This window comes from Dermacentor andersoni, chromosome 10 (assembly GCF_023375885.2).
Source record: "Dermacentor andersoni chromosome 10, qqDerAnde1_hic_scaffold, whole genome shotgun sequence".
Lineage (NCBI taxonomy): Eukaryota > Metazoa > Arthropoda > Arachnida > Ixodida > Ixodidae > Dermacentor > Dermacentor andersoni.
In genome coordinates, this window is record NC_092823.1 from 84,999,693 (window position 1) to 85,020,484 (window position 20,792).

The 20,792-nt window shown below is 45.8% G+C and overlaps 1 protein-coding gene and 1 non-coding gene across 2 annotated transcripts in view; one reads left to right on the forward strand and one right to left on the reverse strand.

The window, feature by feature from the left end:
• Positions 1–321: 321 nt before the first annotated feature.
• TRNAI-AAU (transfer RNA isoleucine (anticodon AAU)) lies at positions 322–395 on the forward strand. Its single transcript has one exon. It is a non-coding gene; the product is annotated as a tRNA-Ile (tRNA).
• An 11,270-nt stretch (positions 396–11,665) lies between these two features.
• The window catches only part of LOC126544201 (aldehyde dehydrogenase family 16 member A1-like), a 77,716-nt gene continuing 68,589 nt past the window's right edge, over positions 11,666–20,792 (reverse strand). Inside the window, exons 10-13 of the mRNA XM_050191437.3 lie at positions 20,081–20,251; positions 18,753–18,957; positions 16,040–16,228; positions 11,666–14,515 (exon numbers count right to left, since the gene is read on the reverse strand). Coding sequence (XP_050047394.2) covers positions 14,213–14,515; positions 16,040–16,228; positions 18,753–18,957; positions 20,081–20,251 — 868 coding nt within the window. The 3' untranslated portion in view covers positions 11,666–14,212. The remainder of the gene's footprint in view (positions 14,516–16,039; positions 16,229–18,752; positions 18,958–20,080; positions 20,252–20,792) is intronic.

Sequence of the window (20,792 nt, forward strand, 5' to 3'; positions counted from 1 at the left end):
CACCGCAGGGGGCAGAGAGTGGGGTAAAGCAGTTAAATAAAGCAAAACCAACCAGCGCATGCAAATCTTGGAGGTCATATGCTGAGGCCGCTGGTACTCTTAGCGGCCACAAAAGGCAAAAGCATGGCCTTCGGGAGCGAGAACGTAAGTACAGATTTGCCAGGTCCGCGAACACGACGGGTTCTTATTTGAGAAAGACATCAGCAGATGTTAGAGAAGATGTCCGAGCAGTGAAAAGTTTTTTTTTTTCATTGTTGTATTTAAATATGCTCCAAATATTACTAAGCACTTATAGGCAATTAAAAACCGAAGAAGCACGTTGGCCTGCTAGCTCAGTCGGTTAGAGCGTCGTGCTAATAACGCGAAGGTCGTAGGTTCGATCCCTGCGCAGGCCAGTGTTTTTTCTTTTTTTAAATTTTGTTAGGTTTACATACACTAGAAAGTTCGTAATGCCAGGTTCAGCCCATCGTTTCACCTTACATTCATAGGCAGAGATGAAAATTAGGCTCGGCACAGTAGAGGGGGTCACAGAAAGAAGCCCGATGCTCTGGCTACATGCATTTAGGTGTTCATGTACTACTCCATTGCAAGGACATTCTTAAACAGCTCTAGGCATCCACAGAAGGTGTGTACTTTGCATCTTTCCCTTACTTTGCAATTCCCGAACTTTAGAAAGAAACACATTGGTAGTCCACTTAATTTTGTCCTTCAATGCATAATGTGGCACTTGTTAAAAAAGTAAGCGGAATGACTAGTGCACTTTCACAGCAAGTTTGATGCCGCATATCCCAAAAATGATGTCATCCACAGAATTCTTTTCGAGTAGATATATGCCTTGCAGTTTCACAAGCTGCAATTTGTGAATTCCAATATGTGATGCAAGGTAATTTGTCAGAAATGTAATTAGTCATTCTGCAGTGTATTTGCATATATTTCTGCAATTTTGTCTATGCCCATTTGTTGCAGAATCCAGACATCACTTCAGACAAGGAGCAAAGTAAGCACTCATGGCCCATTTTAAAATATAGGTTAATGTCGTGGCATGTAAGGAATGCTAACGGGGAGCAATGCGTGTATGTGTCACTTTGAGCATGTAGGCAAGGCCAGGATGCGAACCCCCGACATACCGACAGCAATGTGCTTCACTGATCTGCAAACCAATCAGTCCTTAATCGTTTCTCAGCTGTCCAATGCTCAGAACTACGATTCGGTACAAAAGCTGTCGCATTGGCCACGTATGTATGTTTGAGCTAATTAGAATTTAGATATTATTAAACCTTTTCCAGCCAATGTACGTCGTATATTTCTCCTTGATTGTACTAAACTGTTTACAGTTTTCTTTTTTTTCATAAAATCCAAGTGTGACAAGATCCCACTGTATGCTCTAGGTGTGAGTGAACGTTTGCGAGGGTCAACCAAGGCGCATGGAAGCTTGATGAGCACAGTCTTCCTGGGCAAGCAAGAGGTAAGGTGGGGAGGGGAGCAAGCTCGCAGTAACGCGGTCAGGCACTTGGGAGGGGGGGGGGGAGAGCATTTCGGTGCACGTCTCCTTTTCTGGCGTGGTCATGATTGGGCATGGCTGTGAGCGTGGGCAAGCGCATACGCAGTCCGCACACCCCGTTTTAGAGCTAATCTGCTGTTTGTGCAAAGACTGGGTCAGCTGAGATGGCGTGGCATTGTGCACCGTCTACCCATGCATTTAGTGCTGGAAGTTGTGTAACCCTGAGGTTTGGAGCTGCGTCGAAGGAAGCGGCAAACGAAGAGTTTGCTTCCCGCTGCCCACGACACTATTAGCTGCGGGGTCGGAGTGGACGTGAAAGCATAGCTGGCGACACTTTGTACAGTCAATGAGAAGATATCGTCGACAGGGCATCAAATCACATCTTTTGTCACTCTCAAAGGCAACAAAATGATTTTTCCTCAAATTCAAACTTGCTTTTGCCGACGCCCAATATTTCGGGAAATTTTGTGGCCCCTTCCATTAGCGACTGTCTATTTCCATAGAAGATCGAATTTTAATATAACGAAACATCAATATAGCAAAAGCGAATTGTCAATTTTACCGAATTCGTTATATGAAGGTTTAACTGTATGTATATGGAAGTATATGAAAACACCCACACCAAAGAGTAATATCTATACGTTTGGCACAAACTTCAATGCTTTCAACTGCCTTTTCAGAGGAGATAGTAAGAGCATCGTGCAAAGCCTCTTATTCCTGACGATGTGACCGAAGCACTAGTGGCAGCCTGATTGCAAGATCCTCTACCTCCTTGCATGCCTAGCAAAAAGCTAATGATGGAAAAAGAGTTTCAATTTTGGAATATATTCATTTGCATTACCTTTCCTAGCTGCCTGGTGGATTGGATTTTATTTATTACTTAAGGCATTGCCATTTGATGTTTGTCAAACCTTTTCTGTTTCATACACCGATGAGCACAGGCGGAAAGTTTTCATTTTCCAGGGGGTGGGGCTCGACCTGCTTTCTGAATCCCGTATATATATATTCTTATGAAGGCCGGACCCCAGCCGAAACGTCAATAAATCGTTTCATATGCACGTCTTCACTGTCTGTATGTGTGTGTGTATATATATATTTCGTGCCCTTGAAGAAACTTCATGTGACCTTGAAGAATTGTTCACTTAAGTGACGGCCTTATATGAAAAGTTACAAAACCTCGTAGTAGGAGGAAGTAATTTCACAGCCCGAGTCCTCTCCCACCACCAAGAATCTGGCATTTATCAGGGGTGTAATCTATCTAACCTTGTGTAATTGTCGCATACTTGGCTATCACTAATACTGCTTCGCCTTTCTGGCGAAACTGCAGCCTCTCTGTCTTTTCCTTTAGTCTGAGTATAGGTGCTCCTGTGCATGACTGCTGTTGGTTCTGATTTCGTGTGAATCCGGCTTGGCCTCATTTCGGTTACTGAGTGAATTGTATAGGATGCCCCAACTTTTATTACTCATTATAGTCTATACGTGCTGCAAAAACAGGTTCATGGCGTCAAATAACATCGAAATAAACAGACTGCGAAACAACCCATGTGTTGAGAAAAGGCAAAAGCGATGCATTCAAGAAAGTAAATAACCGCTTCTAAATGAGCCAAATTGGCAATCGGGACGACTTCACAAAAAAAAAAAAACATCAGATTTCAGTGTGTCTTTATTATCTATGAATTCGTAAGCGCCATTGAACACCGCCTGCTGCTGTAGAAGACGTGTTCGAACAGGTCTCCTTTTGCAGCTACGCAGTACTGAGTCCGCTTTATCACATCTTCAGTGGCTTTGTTGATGACTGATGCTTGAGTTCTACAGCGGACATCCCTTATTCTTCTCTTGAGCTGATCTGACGTCCGTCTTGATCATGTAAGCACGATCTTTCACATAACCCCAAAGAAATAAATTGAGTGGTGAAAGGTCAGGTGACCTAGCTGGCCAATTTACAGGCCAATGCCTTCCAATCTATTGCGCATGAAAAGTCACATCCCGCCAGTTTCGTGCTCGGCTGCTGCTGTGTGCTGTCGCCCCATCTTGCTGATACCACAGAAGTGGAAGACATGACAGCGGGACTTCGCTGAGAAACTCATCCACCACTCCTGGAAGTATTTTGTCCACGTAACTCTGTCCAGTCAGTGTGCAATCGAAAAGGATGGGACTGATTATAGCACCAGCGTAAATTCCGCACCCCACATTGAACGACCACTGGTACAGGTGCCAATTGCACTTTGCCCACTGTGCATTGACTGTAGTCACTCCAATAGTGTGCATTACGCAAATTTACCTGGGCATTTCTGTGAAAATTGGCTTCGTCTGTGCACGTGATGTTGCTCAAAAAGTGCGGTGACTTATCAGCTTTTGCGAGAACCCAATTCGAGAAATCTAGACGATTCTACAGGTCCCTATCTTCCAAGCATTGGTGTGGGTTAAGGTGGTATGGGTGGAGGCCGTCGTTCAGAATCCTCCAAACTGGTGACTTGGAAATTGGTACCTGGGTGGCCACGTACCACAGGCTAGCACGAAGCTTTGAGGCCATAAATGCTAGAACATCTGTGCATAGGCTAGGATTCAAAGATGGAGTCTTATGCCGCTGTTTCTTGAAGCTGCAAGTTTGCCTCAGGTTTTCATTATTACTGATGACAGTCGACACATTTGGTCTACCGCCACACTTCCACGACCGATGTATATTTGCAGCTACAGCGAAGCTGTACATGGCTAGCCGATTCATCCATCCCTCTGTGTCACCTCTGCGCCAAAAACTCGGGCACAACCCCATGTGAATGCATGAAAAATAAAAAGCGAGAGAGAGGCGCGCGATGGACTGTGCCAGTAGTGGCATCGTCGATCTCTGTCGCAGCTGAGCGGGCATGCACGAGTTTCTCTCTGGCTCCAAAATGGATAGGCCATGCGTCATATGTACTCCTGAGAAGCAGGCAGCTTTCGGTCAGCAACGCCGTGAGAAAAACCAAGAATGACCTCGTCTACACCGTCCTGATGTTGCAGTCCGGGCACAATAATTAGGCCATCAATTTCTTTCTAAGAAAGCATAGCCGAGGCAAAGAAGCGTCAGCATGACCTGTGGTGTTACGGTGTAGCGGGGAAGAGAGTTGGGAACTACCGAGAGAAGATGACGAAGTCCGGCAGGCCGGAGAGCGTGAGATAGCGACCGATGCTCTTGGGCCAAGGCTGTTGTTGCGTAGCCCTGCCTGTAAATAAACCTCCCTACAGTTTGGTGGAGGTGCGCAGCTTGGTTCTTCGCCACGGCACAACATACGAGCTGCTTAGCAACTGATGCCATGCATTTTTTTGCAAGTCATCCAAGAGTTGAATTGAATGTGTGGTGTTTAGCGGTGCAAGGGCCAGGCATGGCCAAAGAGCGCCATGCCAGTGTTGGTGACTTCGCAGTGGAGTCACGTGTTCTAAGTGATGTGACATGGCTGTAAAGTGCGTAAAATCTACGTCTAATAAGATTATGGTGATGACTAATGACGTGTACTCTGAGCTTTAAAATGCATGGCTAGAAAATGATATAATATACAAAATATGTCAGATGCAAAAAATTGGCTAGAGCACTACTGCCTCACCAGAGCCTTTGAAACAAGGGCCTGGACGCATTTGCTATACAATACTACTATCGCAGTGGCATCCTCTAAAGAGAGGAAGCGCTACGAATGTATGGGGCTAATAACATGCAAGACATCTTTCAGGAAACCTAGGGCTGTATTAACATCAAAAAACTGTTCTGGACCGAGAAACATGAAAGGATGAAGACGGATGTGCTGCCGGTATGCTAGAGAAAAATGTATCTCTTTCAGATTCGGCTTCCTGACACTCCAGGAGGACGTGGAGGATGGTCATCCTCTCCCTGCATCTACCACAGGTCGGAGGTTCATTTCCCACGAGTAGAAAATTCTGGGTGCCAAATGTGAGTCCTATTCCGAGACAACAGAATAGGACATCCGTTCGGCGTGATTTTGTTGCGGAGGACCAGAAACCTAATTGTAGCTTTATTACGTGCAGCTTATTATTTGTTTCCGCATCCCACAAGCGTTGCCAGTGGTTTTGCAGTTTCCTTCGTAAGAAAGGCCTCAGATCTGTGGCAGGGACAGCAGTGATAGGATTAATAGGTTGTGATGAAATTGACGTGGCCATCTGGTCTGCCAGAACATTACCGTCGATGCCCCTATGGCCAGGCACCCAGCATATAATGACATGCTCGTTAGATGTATATGCTTTACACAGGATGGAATAGAGTTCATTAAGTACTGAATTTTTTTGCTTCCAGAGTGACATCAAGGCCTTCACAACGTTTTGGGAGTCTGTATATATAGCTGCTTTTTGGAGTTTGGAGTTCCTTATATGCTTCACAGCCAATAATAGTGCATAGGCCTCAGCCGTAAAGTTACTTGTTTCCAAATGCAGTACACTGGATTCCGAGAAGGATGGACCGATGGCTGCATAGGACACCCCAACATGGGACTTCGATGCATCTGTGCAGAACTCCATGGAGGAGTGCTTGTACTCGAGTTCTAGGAAATGCATTTGGATTTCAATCTCTGGAGCGTGCTTTGTAACTTGTACAAAAGATATATGACATTCTATCAGCTGTCACTCCCAAATGCGGCAGCAGCTTAGCTGGAGGCATTAAGCGACGTTCGAGGAGTGGGACATCCATTTCAAAGCTAAGCTCCCTCACACGCAGCGAAAAAGGCCGTCTTACAGAGGGACGATTATGAAAGAGTAGCGCATGTCATAGTGTTAATGGCATTAAAACATGGATGCTGATGATTAGAGCGAACTTTCAGAAAATATGTTAGGTTGATGTATGCTCTCTGCAGATGGAGTGACCACTCATTTGATTCTACGTATAAACTTTCAATGGGACTTGTTCTGAAAGCACCAGTGACCAGCCAGATACATGGTGGTGAATACTGGACGGGATCTAGCATCTTTAGCGCGCTAAGGGCGGCACAATGATAGATCACTGCACCATAGTCCAATCGTGATCGAACAAGGCTCTTGTAAAGATTCATTAAGCCCTTCCTGTCGCTGCCCCATGTTGTGTGGGATAAAATTTTCAGTAAGTTCATTATTTTTAAGCATTTCACCTTGCGATATTTATGTGTGGAATAAAAGTTAGTTTAGAGTCAAGTATAATGCCTAAAAACTTGCGCTCTTTATTCACAGGTATTTGCTGCCCATACATTTTGGTATTGGAATGTGCAATGAGCCCTTCCTTTCTTCTGAAAAGCACACAAGAAGTTTTGTTGGGATTCGATTTAAATCCGTTTTCGTTTGCCCATTTGGACACTTTGTTCAAGCCCCGTTGTACTTGCCTCTCACGCACTGCAAGGTTGCAGGATTTGAAAGCTATTTGTATGTCGTCTACATAGACAGAATAAAAATGGCTGGCAGTAGTGAAACAGAAAGCGTGTTCATCTTCACAACAAAGACATGCAGCTAAGCATGCCTCCTCGGGATACACCAGTTTCTTGTATAAAAGGTCGTGACAATACATTGCCGATTTTCACACAGTAGTACTAGACAAGTAGCTTTCTAGTATGTTGAACATATTTCCACGTATGCCCATTCCCGACAAGTCTTCCAAAATCCCATAATGCCACATTGAGTCATACGCCTTCTCCATATCGAGTAATGTCAATTAGAAAAACTGTTTATGTACAAATGCACTGTGGATATTTGGTTCAATGCGCACAAGATGATCAGTTGTGGATGGCCCTTCTCTGAAGCCACACTGACAGGCATCAGGCATATTGTTCAATTCAAGAAAATGTATGAGAAGGCGATTAATGATTTTTTCAAAATGCTTACACAGCAAACTTGTAAGAGCTATCGTGCGATAAGTTGCTGCCAAGGAGGGGTCCTTGCCCAGCTTCAAGATGGAGATAATAGCTTTCTTCCATGAGGATGGGATGTATCCGGCAGCCCAGATAGAGTTGAAAAGTGCCAGAAGTGTCATCTGTGTGTCGGTGTGCAAGTTTTTAATCATGTCATACATGAGCCTATCACCTCCCGGTGCAGAGCTTCTACGTGTGCTCAAGACAGCTCTAAGCTCGGCAATATTAAAATTACGGTTGTACGGTTCATTCGGTCAGCATTTATGATCCAGTGACTTAAGTTCGGCTACTTGTTTATACCTCGGCAGCTCTGTGAACTGTGGCCGAAATGCTGGCATTTAAAACATTGGAGGGGATTCGGCATGTATGGCCTAACGCGAAGCTTGATGTCCCCGGCCTCGTTAGACTAGGGCAGGACACTTGAGCCGAAGGAGAGTATAAGCTGCCTGGTCCCGACTTCTTTGCCATCCCACCTGATCTTAATTCTCCTGACATTGATAACATTCTGCTCACTGAAGCCCTCCAAGAGTTCAGACTCCGTCAGCTCGAGCAAATCATCATCCGAGATGCCATGGGTGGTGCCCATAATACGGTGCGGGGTTACTGTTACTTGGGTAGCCCCAAATGATACCAGTTTCGGCAGTTTCTCATATTGCTTCTGATCGCAGAGCTCCAAGAGGAGATCGCCGCTTGCCATCCTCAATGCTTTATAAACTGGACCAACAACTTCCATCAAAAACTTTGAAAAACCAGACAAACCATTGCAAACCATTTCATTGTTCCTTGTTTCGGAGTGAATTACATGGAAACGAGCGAAGTTGTGGACTTGGCACCCAAAAACCTGGAAGACATCTCCTGTGTGCCCTCGTTTCTGAGGGGGATCAGGGAGTTTGAAATGCATTCTTCATAAGTATAGATGGGGTTTTTGGCAGCGATGCCAACCACCCACCATGGAGCCCAACAGGGGGACGTGATAGAAGTTTCTGCAAGGGAAGCCCTGCCAACGCCAGCGGTACATCGCTGCTATAACCAAGTACAGCATAACCAAGACAGGCTAGCCGCACAAGGTTAACCCTTGCTGCCTGGAAATTCAGAAGTGAGAAGAAGCGAAGAGAAGACAGGAAAGATGAAAAGGTGAGAGAGAAAGACGAAGACTGGAGAAGAGGACAAAAAAAAAAGACGACTGCCGATTCCCCCCAGGTTGGTCAATCTGGAGGTGCCATCTATGTGAAGCAGAGGCCAAAGAGGTCTGTTGCCTCCACTGGGGGGCCTTAAAGGTCCGAACACCTGGCATCGGCTCTACCCCCAAGATCCCCCTTTCCCCAGATACGGCTAAGCCACACACAGCAATGCGCAGAAGGGTCCAACCCTCATGTGCTCGGGTACGTGGTGTCGCAACACACCAAACGCCTGCGGACACATATGCCCCTGCGGGGCGTCCAAGAGTTTCTGACTCACTGCAACAATATTCATCGCACCACCCCAGGCTATAATCCGCAGACTAATGGTCTGGCAGAGCACTTTAACCAAACACTCGGTGATATGCTCTCCATGTACATAGCCTCCGACCATTCTAATCGGTACTCTGTGCTTCCTTTCATGACAGATGCCTATAACACAGCCACGCCAAACCACCAGAGTATTTTCCCCTTTCTTTCTACTCTATGAACGTGAGTCCTCTTCCACACTGGATACTGTACTTCCATACCGCTCGGATGCATCCGAATACCGTCCATCACAACTCACTCTAAATGCCAAAGAGTGCCGCCAACTAGCACACTCATTTACATCCGTGACACAAGCTCTACAAGAAGAATGTTTTGACCTCGCTAAACCTGCCCCTACCTTCCCTGTTGGCTCATTCATATGGCTTTCAATTCCATGCCAGACATCTGGTCTCTCCCGCAAGTATGCAGCGAAATATCAGTGTCCCTATCGCATCGGTCAATGCAAGTCACCCGTCAACTACTGTACATCGTTGAGCCTGTGACCTCTCACAGATCGACGCTGCCGCAGTGATGAAACAGTCCACATGAGCCGCTTCAAGCCCTGCTACAGCCCTCTAGTGCTTACATCGCAGCAGCTCCTCTTCGCCGCCAGGACCAATGTAGTGGGGAAGAGAGTCTGGAGCTACTGAAAGAAGGCGACAAAGTCCGGCCGCCGGAAAGCGCAGAATAGTTTAAAAATTAAAAATTAAATTATGGGGTTTTACGTGCCAAAACCACTTTCTGATTATGAGGCACGCCGTAGTGGGGGACTCCGGAAATTTCGACCACCTGGGGTTCTTTAACGTGCACCTAAATCTAAGTACACGGGTGTTTTCGCATTTCGCCCCCATCGAAATGCGGCCGTCGTGGCCGGGATTCGATCCTGCGACCTCGTGCTCAGCAGCCTAACACCATGGCCACTGAGCAACCACGGCGGGTGCGCAGAATAGCGATCGACGCTCTTGGGCCAAGGCTTTTGTTCCGTAGCCCTGCTTGTAAATAAAACCCTTTACAAAGGGGGTTTAATTAAGGCACAGTTATTTAAGGTTCGTTATTAGTTAAGGTTAGTTAATTCACTCAGTTAAGGTTAGTTAATAATTCATTCAAAAACTAAAGTAATGTTTAACAGTCTCGGAAGAGAACACCAGTTTACGATAGGTGGCGAGGCACTGGAAGTGGTAAGGGAATACATCTACTAAGGACAGGTAGTGACTGCGGATCCGGACCATGAGACTGAAATAATCAGAAGAATAATAATGGGCTGGGGTGCGTTTGGCAGGCATTCTCAGATCATGAACAGCAGGTTGCCATTATCCCTCAGGAGAAAAGTATATAACAGCTGTCTTACCAGTACTCACGTACGGGGTAGAAACTTGGAGGCTTACGAAAAGGGTCTACTTAAATTGAGGACAATGCAACGAGCTATGGAAAGAAGAATGATGGGTATAACGTTAAGGGATAAGAAAAGAGCAGATTGGGTGAGGGAACAAGCGCGAGTTAATGATACCTTAGTTGAAATCCAGAAAAAGAAATGGGCATGGGCAGGACATGTAATGAGGAGGGAAGATAACCGATGGTCATTAAGCGTTACGGACTAGATTCCAAGGGAAGGGAAGCGTAGCAAGGGGCGGCAGAAAGTTAGGTGGGCGGATGAGATTAAGAAGTTTGCAGGGGCAACATGGCCACAATTAGTACATGACCGGGGTAGCTGGAGATGTATGGGAAAGGCCTTTGCCCTGCAGTGGGTGTAACCAGGCTGATGATGATGATGAATAATTCACTCGAACCTACGACCTTCGGTGGGACTTGAACCCACTTGGAGATACGGGCAAACTTGCCACATCTAGTTAGATTTCAGTTGACCTGAGGGTAGAGAGTTGAACCCATGACCTTTTATGTTAATTGGGGTGAAGTTAATTAAGGGACAGTCAAGTGAGGTAGAGCTTATTAAGGCACTCGAACCCATGACCTTTGGTGGGAGAAAACAATAGGAAGTAACAATGCACTCAAATGAAAATATCAAGTAATCTAATGAATGTCTTGTAAGCATGCAGGCTGCTTCCATCCCCTTTAATGCATGCTAAAGTGACTGAACTTTTCTGCATATGGTAATACACTATCTTGGTAATACACTGTATGTGATTTAAAAAAATTTAAAAACTTGCTGTTGATTCTACCGCGTATATTGCTTATATTGCATTCATATACAGCGAGAAGAAAGGGGGTTAACCGAGGGGCCCGATTTTTATATAATTATATTTATATTTTTATATACTTATACTTTCATATACAGCGTATCACAAATGCTGAGTCGACGCGTACCGTGTTGAAACGATCTTATGGAACATACAAAGGCCCACAGACATGCAAAAAGCTGAATGTTAGCGGCTATTCACTGTCGAAGTCCGACGACACCTCCTTTTCACTGTCTAGTAACCACAGAAAGTCACCTTCAGTTCCATATAATGCATAAGGAGTTCCTTTGTCTCCACCAGTTATGGACACAAGTCTTGTGAATCTGTAACACCCACGAGCCTGCCCGGTTGCCCTGCTTCTGCCAGAAAGACCGCTATATGCTTGAAGGATGCCTCCTAATGAAAACTTTTTTCCATCCTGACACTGCGCTACCTCCACAAAAGGCGGTTGAGCTATTACGAAAGGCGTACAGCGAACTGCAAAATGGCGATCGCAAGCCAAGGAATAAAACAGCGTCCGTTCGATGACAGTATGGCTAGCTACCTTACAATCAGTTTTTTTTTTTTAGTAAACATCTGTTTTGTTTTAGATTTTCGGTAGAAATAGTTACAACTGTAACACGTACGCAAATTTGAACGCACTTTTTATTTAAAAGAAGGTGCACATTAGAATCGTACAAATACGGTACATGCATACTGACAGACAAACTGTCCATTTAGTGGATACGGTATTACCGGCTGCCATAAACATCCCTCCTAGACGCTCACACACACAGCACGTAGCAAAAGTAACAATCATGCAGACAATGCACGTGAAACCACAGTTGCTCGTATGACATGCAAAGATGATGCATGCAAACAAATGAAGATTTGCATGGGCATGTGTTAGGCTTGTTAAACGTTTATTACAACACACAAACAATGCCCAACCAACATATGACGACAATGGGTCACCTTATGATCCATGCTTCAAAACGTTTTCTTAAAAATAGAAATGTTCCTTATCCAACCTATGTGTACTCAGGTCCCAGGAAAACAGATAATACTGTCTCATCAAAGAGTTCAAGAAGTGAGCATACATCTGGGGGTGTAAGCAATACATATGCAACAAAAAAACAACTCAGTTCTTTCTTGTCCCAAGTACAATGGCAATTGTGCCTATTAACTGCTAACGAATACAGATAAAATGTACAGACAAAGTCCTTAGCATGCTTCTCTGGCTAGCTAAGATTCATGCCACGTATGCTACAAGACACAAAAACGAAACGAAAGGGGGTCAAAGATGTTCCTCTAACATGAAAGAGGTTAATGAAGGGACAAATGAACAGTCAGTAAAAAATAGCACCATGTACAGATACCATGGTTGCATAATACCAAAAATCTTACTGAAACACTAGCATGAAGTTAAAAGCTAGAAAAGAGCAATATAATAGTACTTCCACAGGGATGAAAACATGAAAAACAGGGATCCTTAAAACAGCTCTGTTTGCAAAAATGAAGATTGTTTGCCCACGTTTTGATTGACTGGGCGTAGGATTTGTAGTACAATTGAATATAAACACCACTGCTCGCACCTCAACCAGTACATGCATACAATGACGCAATAAACTCCACGGTGCCCAAGCTTGAACTAATGCAGACATTACATGGGCAACAAGCTTGCACAAAAATCTGGAATCACATTCACATCTCGTTTCACTCTGTGTTCTTTTAGCACTGCAAACACTCTCACTGTAGATGCCACAACGGAATAATATAAGTGGCCTGCACCGAAGTTGTCCGGACATTGATCAACAGCTGTGCTTTGTTCTGACCACAATCTCAAGCTGCCTTAAAGTATGTTGGGAAGGAAAACCTTGAGGAACAGTTCCAGCCTGTTACCCTCAACTTCTTCAATCCCTTGTTCCTTTAGCTTGGTGCGAGGAAGCTGGCAGTTCTTCAAAAGACTGCAGTACCCCTTTTGAACCTGGTAAGTAAACTTGCAAAGAGTTAAGTCATGCGGCCACATAAACTGCTCAGCCAAATATATCTCTGTCTTCGCAAGAAAGAGACCACCGCTTTGTTGCTGTGAAATTTCAGTCACGACGCACATGAACAAGGCATAACGGCCAGAAAGGCACAATGAGTCACTACGGGTGTCTGCAACTGTACACAAGAGGTTCAAACTTCAATTAGCATCAATACTAATAATGGGTTCTTTGACTGTCTGCAAGGGTCATACAAAGCAAGCAAGGCTGACGGACATGCGGTTTTCTCATGCAAGCCAGTGGGAAGTACGTGGCGAGATGCTTGTGGCAACCTCGTCCCAGCGTTTCTTCTGGATTTCTCAAGCCGAGATGCTGCCGCGGCAACCTTCCTGCATTTTTTAAAAGTCACCTTTTGGGGCCACCAAAGCGATGCCTCGGCGGAGCTCGTATGTCACTTGCCGCCCGTGACCCCTGTCTGCAGTTGTTACAGCAGTGCCATTCTTGAATGCCGACAGCAGTGGCTTGTTAACAACACGCGATTGGAGTGCGCAGGAAGCAGAGATAAACTGTTAAACAAGTTAACACAATCAGAAGCCAGATGGAGGAAGGTGGTAGAAGAACAAGCCTCCCCACCATTATAGTATTTTTCAAAACAGCTACACCATCCCCTATTTTGATTTTTTTTACAGGCAACCCAGTTATAACAATTATCGGTTATAACAATGAAACTTTCATGGCACTTGAATATTGTTATAAGTTGGTTCGACTGTAAATGAATCAATAATACAGCAAGGAAGGTTTAAGGGCTAAGCACGAGCGATGATCTCTCCTGAATTGAAAAAAGAAAAAGCAGAACAAGAACTAGACTCCCGCATCAATGACAGCGTGCTGGAGAATGGATAGTAGCTACGGTATCATGGAAATAAAGTCTGGTCAAGTCAGCTTGTTGGGCTGAAAACCGCTCATCAAGTCTGTATAAACACTAGAGGGTCAGACAGAGGGTGTCGGGGAGAGCTGGGTCAGATTTGCTGGAAGGGTTTGGTTGAATCACTCGACTACAGGGCAAAACACCTGATAACAAGGTCGGACAGGTCTGGATAAGCCCGCCTTTCGACTGGACACGCCGACGTCAAGTTTGAGTAAACGAAGCTACCCTGGTCAAGGTCTCCCACGGGAGTGCAGGCAACCACTGTGCTCCCGACGGACCTCAGTTGGCAAACGTGTCGCCAGAGGGCAGCCAGATGCTCTTGGGCACTGTGGTGTGCTGGGTGACCTGCCAACCCATCCAGTGGCGGTCCTGGTCGCTGTGGTCTTGCACGGGGAACACCCAGCTGCGCTTGTCGTTGTGCGCACCCGCATATTCGAGGAATGCCGCCGAGTCACTCTCCTGGCCGAAGTACCAGACGGCGCCAACGTCGTGGTGCTCTGCAAGGGCGCGCAGCAGCACGGGCCGCTCCTTGCCCGACAGGACGTTGACCACGCCCGGTGGTACGTCCGACGTCTGCAGGATCTGCGAGTACGTGACGCAGGCGGCCCGTCATTGTGTGCACTCCGTGGCAAGGTCGCTTGTGCTTTGGCCATACCCTACGTGGTGTGCCTCTTTCAGAGAAGCCACATAGTAATTATTACGGTGCAATCGGACCCGAAACAAGTAGAAGTAAGACCTAGATAGGAAACAGTGTCACTCCCAACTAAATTTATTCATAGCTTTCTTTTATTTGGAAAGTGCCAGCATGCACAAATACGTTTGAGCATGGCATTCAGAGCATGGAGATGAAATAACGAAAATACACGTCTATCCTGACATGCAATTAAAGAATTGATCTTCAGTACTGCACGGTGCCACCAACGTATCACTGATAAAAATATTGTGCTTCTTTTTTAACCTAATAAGCCTCCATTAACTCTAGAGCCAAAGCATCTTTGCTTTTACCAAGTATGTGGAAGTTAGAAAGACTTGGCTCACACACACAGGAGCCTCAGTGCATAGGCCAATGTGCAGCAAGTTTATTCTTCACAGAAAGCTTGTGCTTGCTTGGCCCATCATTAATGCAGCAACCTGTTTAGCCAGTCAATACCCTACTACAAAAAAATTAAGCACGACCCATCTCACGATGGATCTTGATGGTAATGCGTTTAGCATTGACTCAATATAGCGACGCAATGCATTGCCACCATCGAAACGAGTTATGCAGTGGGACTCCTCTTCCGCACTTTTCCAAGAACACTCGGTTTCATCTAGCGTTGTTGCCGCATCGCCTCTGCGTGACCTCCGAAATGCATGGCGTGCTGGTACGTGCAAACGTTGCGTGGTAACTGGGCTTTTCTCTCGCGTTTCTCTAATGGCACTGCCGAGAAGTCTACCCGTGGCTTCCGAGAGCATGGCGTGCCGGTGCCTTCGAATGCCAAGAATTGCTCCCTCGCTTTTCGTACACCCAGTGGCACATAATCAGCAACCCAAGTTGGTGAGAGGTTCGCTTTTCGTACACCCAGTGGCACATAATCAGCAACCCAAGTTGGTGAGAGGTTCACCGAAGAGTGGCGCATATCCCGTGCATTTTTGGCGCAGCCCGCTAATGCATCGGGTTGCTCTCTTTAAAGGCACCCTTGTGACGCTGGTTTGATTCCACTCAGCATCGGAGAAATTTAACGGACCTTTTTTTCATCATTGTAAAGCAGTGCATTCCCAGTGGCGCATACATAGTTACTCAAGTTCGCATCAAAGACGTTCAATGAAGAGCGGCACACAGCTACTGGCACAGACCCGGTGAACTAAGTTGGCGTCAAAGAGGTTCATGACCAGCACAAAACTGGGTGCGGATACCCAGTGTTGCAAGTTAACATAAAAGATTTTCTTCGCATGGCAGTACCTACCCAGTACCGCATATACCGTGACCCATCATGGAGTGAGAGAGGTTCATCAAGAGAACAGAACACCCCTCCCCCACTCTTCTCCACATCCATTAATTCAGACACCGAGAACCCTTTCAGAACAAGCAAAAAAAAAATTAAAAAGTAATGAACTTCAGCTTGCCTGACAGAAGCGCAGCGCCGGCTGCGGCCACTCCGTGCTGGCGAGAACGACAACTGAGTTGCCGGATGCCAGGGCTGCAGCCATGGCAGACACGAAGCTGCTTAGCACAAAGGCCTCCTCCGCGCAGGCAATGCCAATCACGCCCACGGGCTCGTTCACGCGCACCACTGTGCCCTTGATGGTCGTGCTCTGGTTGAGGTGAAAGGGACAAGAACACAGCAGCCATGCTGTCGATCTTTCAATTGCACAGCCTCACCAGCCATGGACCTCACAAACCTCCCGCCTGTCTACACGTAGCAAAATTGATGACACGAATAATCTTTGGCCACATTCTATGCCATTATGACTGCAAATTAACAAGTCTGAAGAAGAACCCCATGTTGGTTACAAAGGAATGAGGTTTTGGCAGTTAATGAGAAAAAAAAACCTAATTCACTGCCAAAAAATTCCAGCAGAAACCGTGCGGGTATTATGCTCGATGTTCGTGCAACTAGCACTGAAGGATCGTGCAATGTATGAAGTCCGCACGTAGTATATGTGTGAATATATAATCAGTCAAGCTTGTCTGAATGTATGTATGTATAGGGTGTCCCCCATATCTTGAGCCAAACATTAAAAATATGCACATGCCCCATAGCTGGACGGAACCAAGGTAATGTTTGCAGTCGCTTAGAGATAGTACTCCGATAATTGTTTTCGTTCCACCTGATCAGATAATTAGTCTTAATTAATCAGCTTCTCAAGTATTATAATTAGATTAAAAGTGTCAATGAGCAAATTGTACAGCGACATGAAAAACTCCCCGATAAAGCTTTCTGTACCTCAATAAGTGAAAGTGTTTTTCCGAGCGTGAAAGAAGCCTGCAAATACACGCAAAGTGCCTTGAGTGGCCATTCGTGCAGCAATTTTTCGTGAATGCGTGGGCTTCTTTCATACTCCGAAAAACACATTTATGTAGTGCGTATTGAGGAACAGAAAGCTGTACCGGGAGCTTTTCATGTTGCTCTGCAATTTTCTCATTGACACTTTTCATCTATCTATAATATTCGAGATGATTAATTAATTAAGAATAATGATCTAATTAGGGGAAATTAAAAAATAATCTGAGTACTACCATCAAGCGACGGCATACAACATTACCTTGGTTCTGTCCAGCTACGTGGCATCTGCATATTTTTAATGTTTGGCTCAAGTTACGTGGGACACCCTGTACATCATGCAGCTTCAATTCTGCATAGCAGTGACGAAATCTTGAAGGATTTTTTTTATCACTGAATAAGATTGACACAAACCCAGTGGAACACACCCAGTGACTCAAGTTGGGGCAAGGGTTGCTTTCGAACCCAGTTCCATCACCACAGCAGCCCAATGCTCTGCTCATTAGAGCAATGACCCCATGATCAAGGCTCAATGACCCAATTGCCGTGAAAGAGGTTAGTGAACCCTTACTACAATCTTCCCATGCAACATCACTGTTAAAACCAGGAATGATATAAGTAGGTTCGACTGTACTTCATTTTGTTTAATGAAAATGTTGGAATGTTTGTCCCCTTTGCTTTTTTTCGTGCGACCCAGTTATAATAACTGCCTTTCCTTGGCGCTAGAACACGGTCAACAACCAATTTTTCGGAGGCCTAATTTTTCGGACACACCCAATAACTTGGACGCCTTTGCAATACCACTACACACCCCACAAAGCTGATATATAAGGACGTCCAAAATTTTGGATGCTGGAACTCCTTGCTGTCAAATTTTCTGAACTGTTTGTCGTAACTGCAGATGCAAAACGCCATTAATAGAAGCCACCACCGATGCCACTGATTATCTCACAGAGTCGAACCACTGCTACTACACGCCGTTCCGCTGGTAGCCACGGTTGCCACAGCGACACTAGGCCTGGATAGTTCGACGCTCGCTGCCAAGCTTCCCGCTGTTCAGTGCCGTGTTTTTCATTGAAAGAATTAACCCCTGTCAGCAATGGCGCCGACTCTGCCTATGCCATCCTTGCCAATGGCTTTGAGGCACAGAAAGTACGGCAAGGTGTCGACGCTGCATAATGCCAGTTCCCTAAAGTCAGCTTCGCCGCAGTACAGCAGTGTTGCGCTGTCAAGCACATGCGATGTACTGCGGTGAAGCATAGCAAGAATAGAAAGGGGCCACTGTAACGGGATACAGTATTCATTATTTGATTAAATATGCGTGCAACCACCATCTGTGACAGTACAAGCACTGATATGCCTAATAAAATAAGTGTACTGGCACGCATTCAAAGTCATTTCGGACAGCCTGTGACAACTTGAGCCTCTGGAGGCACTAAAAGGCACGCACTCATGTTTTTCGGACTGCTGCATCGTTCAGAATATTCATGGCACCTAGGCAAACCGAAAAATTTGGACATTGACTGCATGTTGTTATAAGTAGATTCCACTATATAACAGTTAAATTATAAAAATTAAGACTTTTGGGCACTAAGGAATTGTTATAAGTGGGTTCAACTGTACCTGTTCCAGTGCCTGTTCATTGCATAAGCCAGCACAGAGGATGCGAGTTGTTTCAACGAGGCGTTGCGCTGGCCGTTATGCCACACAAACATGAAAGCATTCCCAAAATGTGATGGACTGTGAACGTGGTCTCCAGTTATGTCCCTCACATTCTTGGAACGTTTGGAGCAGAACATTGACACGATGATACGGTACATCCCTCACACACTCACCCGGACAGAACCGGCATCCTTGTCGCATGCGGCGGCCCAGTAAAACAGTCGGCGAACGCAGGCGTCGACTTCGGCCTTGCACGCCGCCTCGGGTCGGCTGATCATGTTGCGTATGACGCCGGCCATTTCGGCCGCCCGCATCTGCAGGTTTTCGGCCAGGTAGAACAGCACCTGGGCTCGACTGTGTGCTGATCGGGACGACCACCTGGGAGCCGGGACCACATACATCCTATTGAACAACGAAGAGCTAGGGGCTGTGCATCCTTGATTGGTTGCTTCTAGGTATTACGTCAGAGAGCAGACTGTCCATAAATGTTAAGTCACACCTCAACAAATTGACTCAGACATTGAATTATCAGATATATAGCAAAGTAAATCTAAAATGCTTCTCACAAATATCAGCATGTAGTATTGTAGGCTTATAACAAATATAGGAGATAACAATGGTGCTTTCATGTTGGATGTGACTTCACTATAACAAGCTTAGATTGTATTCTAAAAAAGTACAAAACTGTTCCCACTAGAGATCTAAGTGAAACATAACTGAAACAACAATTGACATGGTTAGCAGTAAATAAACGGACATCATGTGCCAGCACCCTTCTGGCGATTTATAAAAGAAGGAATTCTTGCATATTTAGGCTACAACAGGGAATACCAAACCATTTTGGCATGCTTTTTTCATCCTTTCTCATGCTTTTATAAGGTACGTTCGATACGCTTACACCACCGTGAACCAATTCACGGTGGTTCACGAGAAGTTCAGAAATTTCCGAGGTGCAGGCCCAGCACGACACTCAAAATGAACGAAAAGGCGCAGACGCGGTGCAGGCGTCATGTCTGACTAATGTGCACGGAGTGCGTAAGATTGAGAGGTCCTGAACTGCAGGTACGATCGGCTTCTCGGACGTAAATACAAACCACGCTTGCTTAGACACACCAGCTGAGCATAGGCAAGGTTCTATTGGCGCTCGCACCCGCGTGCTGCGTCATCTGCCGCACCACTGCTTCACACCTGTGTGCCTGCACCAAGTCGGCACCAACAGTGGAGTGGGTGCAGCAAAGTCATGGACCAGCCCTGCACCTTTTGAAACGAACGTCATGGTTCAGTGGATGCCAGTGCTGCACCCTCAAACAAATGGCAGGGTGCAGCACCTCGTCAACTTGTGTAGGTGGTGCAGGCGAATCGAACGTACCTATAATCTGTTTCTGCTGTTATTTATTGCACAACTGTGATAAGGACAACCAGATGTGAGCGCTCGTCTTGTTCTATTTTCACCTTGCAGGTTGTAAATCGCGGCAGGGTTTGGAATAATGACAAAGCTCACGTCTTGAAGCCCATGAGTGCTGCTTCCACGGCATTTCTGACATCCTTGCGCCCCGCCTCAGGAAAGTAGCCAACTGTCCTGCTGTCGTTGCTGCTGGCAAAGTAGGAGGCGTTGGACACTGGTCGCGTCTGCTGACCACCGATAAACATTTTGTACGTTGTAAGCTCACCCCTGAAAAATGGGAGAGGTTTTTCTGGTTTTACTATGGCAGTCCTTTGTTTACAAGAGCACGTTCCTTAGGCATTCTGGGAAAGTGTTACCAATAAAGAATACATTCACTGCACACAAACGAAGGGGAGACACTAAACAAGAGGACTATGCGCTGACTATCATCTTTATTATCAGTTAACAGTCAGCACATGGTCCTATCTTCTTGTGTCTCCGCTTCATCTTAGTCTTTTGAGCCGTAGCAATTACTACCCAAAATCAAAGTTGAACGGTGCACCACACTCAGAAGGCGGAGCGCCATGGGCGTGCCTCGCTCTGCCGTAGCCTTCTCAGTGCAAGGCATTGAAGTAGCAGAAGAACGGCGGAGGGGATCAAAGGGCGATTTTTGATTGCCAATAACTCCGCTTCCGCTGAATGCACTGAAGTACTTTTTGCTGAACAGTATTTCTGAAATAGCCTATTTTAACTTCAAATGCATTTCTCGACTTCGATAAGAAGTGCTTCGGGGCCTTTCTAACACGCAAAAGCATGGCCTCCGAGAGTG